At 41.5% G+C, this 4,222-nt stretch overlaps 1 protein-coding gene across 3 annotated transcripts in view; it reads left to right on the forward strand.

The window, feature by feature from the left end:
- The first annotated feature begins 1,773 nt into the window (after positions 1-1,773).
- EXOC6 (exocyst complex component 6) overlaps positions 1,774-4,222 on the forward strand; it is an 85,908-nt gene continuing 83,459 nt past the window's right edge. Inside the window, exon 1 of one of the 3 annotated variants that reach the window (XM_057381188.1) lies at positions 1,774-1,955. In XM_057381188.1, the coding sequence (XP_057237171.1) occupies positions 1,834-1,955 (122 nt within the window). In that variant the 5' untranslated portion in view covers positions 1,774-1,833. Of the gene's footprint in view, positions 1,956-4,090; positions 4,221-4,222 lie in introns of those variants that run through there. The other 2 variants (XM_057381198.1, XM_057381206.1) reach the window with 2 other exon arrangements.

Raw genomic sequence — 4,222 nt, forward strand, 5'->3', positions numbered from 1 at the left:
TTGTATTTGTTTGCTTTTTTTTTACATTATTTTGCTTTGTTATTAAACATATTTATTTCCAAGAACATTTGCACAACAGATTCAGAGTCCTGTTTATTTTGGTGATTTCCTAAAGCAAGCTACTGTTTAAATTTTCRGGAAAGAAGGAAGGAGAAATAGTTCTCAAAGCCTCTGTAAGAAGGCTTAAATATATTCATAAAAGCACTTTGTATAAATCATCATGCTTCCATTACTGCATTCTATTTTTATAGYCAGCCACAGTGTGTGATGGCTGGGTGTAGATGTCAGAGGCATCTCTGATTTACCTGCCCTGCCTCTGCTCTCCCATAGTGGCAGTAGATGTACTTTCCTCTATCCCACAAATAAGCTTAAGYTTATTATAACATTTGCAGATTACTTTCACAGGGTGATTTCATAATGGTTAAATTAATACYGAATCCAGGGACTGTTAGATTATAWYGAGTAGTTACAATATCCAACYTTTCATCTGCATTTGTGTGACATCCAGTGGCTGGATGGGTCAATCACAGGCTCCCATTTCWTGTGGAAAGTATAAAAATTACTCACAGCTCTCTGCAGAACAGAAAAGCAGGAAATGTATTGCACAGTAATGCTAACAGAGCAATTCCTTAATTTTGGTTCAAAAACAGTTGATTAAAGCAGCTTTTCAAGGGAGCACATTGCAAATTTATACGTTGCCTTAACTCACTGTAGCCTTTAGTGTTCTTTCCCATTGCTACTGACATGAACTCATCTCCTCTGTTCCCACTGGGCACAGAGAGGTGAATAAAGTATGCATCACCCTGCTCACAAATGAGTAATCTCTGCTTCCCTGCATTTAACTGTTGACTGCATTATGGGTGTCTGGACTCTCATCAATTTTGTCAGGAGCAGTACTGAGATCGAGGCCAAATTTTGATTAAAACCTTTAAAATATTTAAAACCCAAAAATTTATTAACTTTGATTATCCAAATAATATTGAATTAGGCTTCTAAAAAGTTGTTTAAACTGAAATATCTGGAATTCCAGTCTCATGTTTGAAATAACTGCCTGAAATAGAAGTAATTCATGGCAGTTGTTGAAAGTATTTTCTTTGCCCTCATCATGGAAATGATGTAACAGCAGCATTGCTTTCAACATTTATTTATCCATTTTTTTCCGTGCAGGTAATAAATTAGTAACACCTTTCATATTGCTCAYACATATAAACCCCACAGTTATCACAGAACATTTTTTGTAATTTGTTATTATAAGTAGCAACTACTAATGCTGAAAAGGAAAATTATGAGAGCACAAAAGTTTTTCTGTTTTTCTAATCTGCTTTACAAGATCCATAAACCTTTTTCATAAATCCAACTAAGTCCTTGTGTGCAAGCTTTTTATATAGCAAAAGGAAAACAGAATTAAAAAATATTTTTTAATCTCATAAAACTTAATAGAGAAATTAAGCATTGATGTTGAGTGTCTGAAATTCCTTTAAAGTTATGTTTTAAAATTACTRAATTTCAGGTTTAATATTTATTAACAATAAGCTATTTCAAGGATGTAAAAGTATTATTTTGGCAGTAAATTTGTTGTTAAGATAGATAACTTGGACACACACACACAAAAGATTGTGCAGGCCTGGGTACTGCATACGAGGCAAACGTTACCAGCAGACAGGAAAACAGCAGCTGTGCACCATTCTTGGACACAAAGTCCTGAGGAGTCACGAGGTTAGCACAGGATCTTTTTTTTTGTGCCTGGTTTTGCTGACTACAGAGTCACTTAGTCAACTATAATAATCAGAATAAAAGTCTTCTCCTAAAGTTGGATCAGTTTTATGCTTCTCTATGGCAAGGAAAAGCAAGCCAAATTTGTCAGAATTTTACCCAGAAGAAAATAAAGATCAGATATATGAAAATGCCCTTGCTGAGATCCAGTCCTTTGAGCTGCCTCTTGGAACCACCATAAGGTATGCTTCTTTTTGATAATATTGTACTCTTCATGAYGGATGTGTTCCATTCTACAGCTGTTCTTTCAGTCAGCACGATATATTAAAAACTTTGTTTTCCTGACCCTGAAGCCTACAGGAAAGTTGAGTTTAATTTCTATGTGTTTGGCCCTAAGTGAAAAAATACAAACCAAGGTCACCTACTCCGCTCTTTTCACTAGGACAAAGTGATCTGATGTTACTGATGGCTGGCTGCAGATCTGTGAAAAAAGAAAGTGCTCTTAAAGTGATAAAAGGAGAATTTTTCTCATTTGTGTAACTGTTTTTAGTTTGAAGTTAATAGCTACACTTTAAAAGAATTGCTTTTTATTCTTACATTTTTGATAAATGCAACTTTTATTTTAATCACTCAAGACAACTACTTAAGGTTTTACTGATATTTTTAAATGTCAGTATTTGATATTTTTAAATATCTAAAGATTTAAATTTTTTTTTCATTTGCAGCTTATGGAAGTGTTAATTGGTAAATGTGCAACTGAAAAAAAATTCCGCTGCATATTCATCCTTAAAAAAGTAATATRTAAAAGACTATGATGGAATTTGTCTACATATATTGTCAGTATTTGTAGAAGAGTTTTAAAAATAGCCTGCCTGGCACTGTAGGCRTCAGGTTGCAGTAACTATCAGGCTATAAAAAGAAAATTAAATTTACCCTTAAAAATGTGTCAATCCATAACTTCAAAAATGGGGAAAAAAATTAATGTGGTAAGATTGTTACTGCATTTGAGTGATTTCTTGATGGAAATACTACAAGTGCAAAGAGGATTTCTTCTTTTTTTTGTGGATTTTTTTGTTGTTTTTTGCATCATGCACTTTGTAAGCACTTGTCTACAGTTACAATAGTCGTTGATTTAGTAGATGTYATCAGTAAATTCATTTTCAACACTGAATATGATAAAGCCACAAGCATAGACARGACGTGCATAGTCTTTGGTACCATTTATTTACTTGTGTACAGGTGTAGTAGCAACAGAGCAAGAGAGATGATGAGCTTGATAACAGTAWCTGGGAGGGTGTCAAATGCAACTGTAGACCTTGATGCATTCGCACTTGTCAAATGCTGTCAGTTCCTTACTGGAAAAAGTACCTACACATCACCCTGAAGTTTTACATATCTGGCTTTTTACACGAGCTTCCCACTCGTGTGCGGATAACTTTGCCCAGAAAGCAGGTGCATCCTGTCTCCTGAGCATGCAAAACCCAAGGATTAGTTAATCTTTGGCCACAGGCCACGAAGTGTGTAATTTAAATAGAAAATAGGCTCTTCCTCCTTCATTGACACACGAAGCCTTGCTGTACAAAGCACGATATATCAGTTTCTAGTGAAACACAGCAAGCCGCTGCGCGTTAAGGGTGCACTTTTTTGTTTTGGTTTGGTTTTGTTCTATTTAYCCCAACCCCAAATTTCTACCAGTAAAGAATGGGAGGAATGAAGTCAGTGACATAACCYGAACGCAGAAAACCCCGCAGAGCCTCCGCCTCAGGGGTCGGTACCTCCCTGCCAGGACGGGCACGACCCGAGTGTGCAGGAGCGGTCAAATCAAAACAAACCAAATAAATTATATCAATAATAAAACAAGACCACACCATGAAACAAAGCAGAACTAGCCCAGTGGAAAAGGCCGTGTTGAACCCTATAAGCCTTCAAGACGCCTCTGCGGCGCGGGGCACGGGCGGGCACCCGGTCGGTCCAGCACAGGGGCTGCGTTTGCTGTCCCTCGTTTGTCACAGCGCGCTGAGCGGGGTCGCCGCGGCTGGCGCCAGGCAGATGCAGCTGCCCGCGGTCTCTGCCGCACACCAGCGCCGGCACATGCCGTGGGGACCGAGGGGCTCTGCCGGGCTCCCCGGCGCAGCCCTTCCCTTGACAAGGGCCGCGGGGCACCGCCGAGGGGGTGTCAGCCCAGGTGGTGTGAGCCCGGGGAGCGCGGCCCGGTGCCACCTGCGCCTCCTCACCTACCCCCGCCCCGCGCCGCCCCGCCCTGCCCTGCCCCGCCCCTGCCTATCTCTCCTCGCCCCCGCCCCCGCCCCGTGCGCACCGGGAAACCCTCCCCGGCGGCTGCCGCCGGCCCCCGCCCGGCTCCGCGGCCGCTCCTCCCTCGGCACCTCCCGCAGCGGCGCGGCCGCCCGGTCCCTCCCATCCAAGATGGCGGAGAGTCTCCCCGAGCATGATCGGATCTTGCAGGAGATCGAGAGCACCGACACGGCCTGCGTGGGACCCACCCTGAGGT

This window comes from Malurus melanocephalus, unplaced genomic scaffold, assembly GCF_030028575.1.
Source record: "Malurus melanocephalus ecotype Western Australia unplaced genomic scaffold, MMel_1.1 scaffold_12, whole genome shotgun sequence".
NCBI lineage: Eukaryota > Metazoa > Chordata > Aves > Passeriformes > Maluridae > Malurus > Malurus melanocephalus.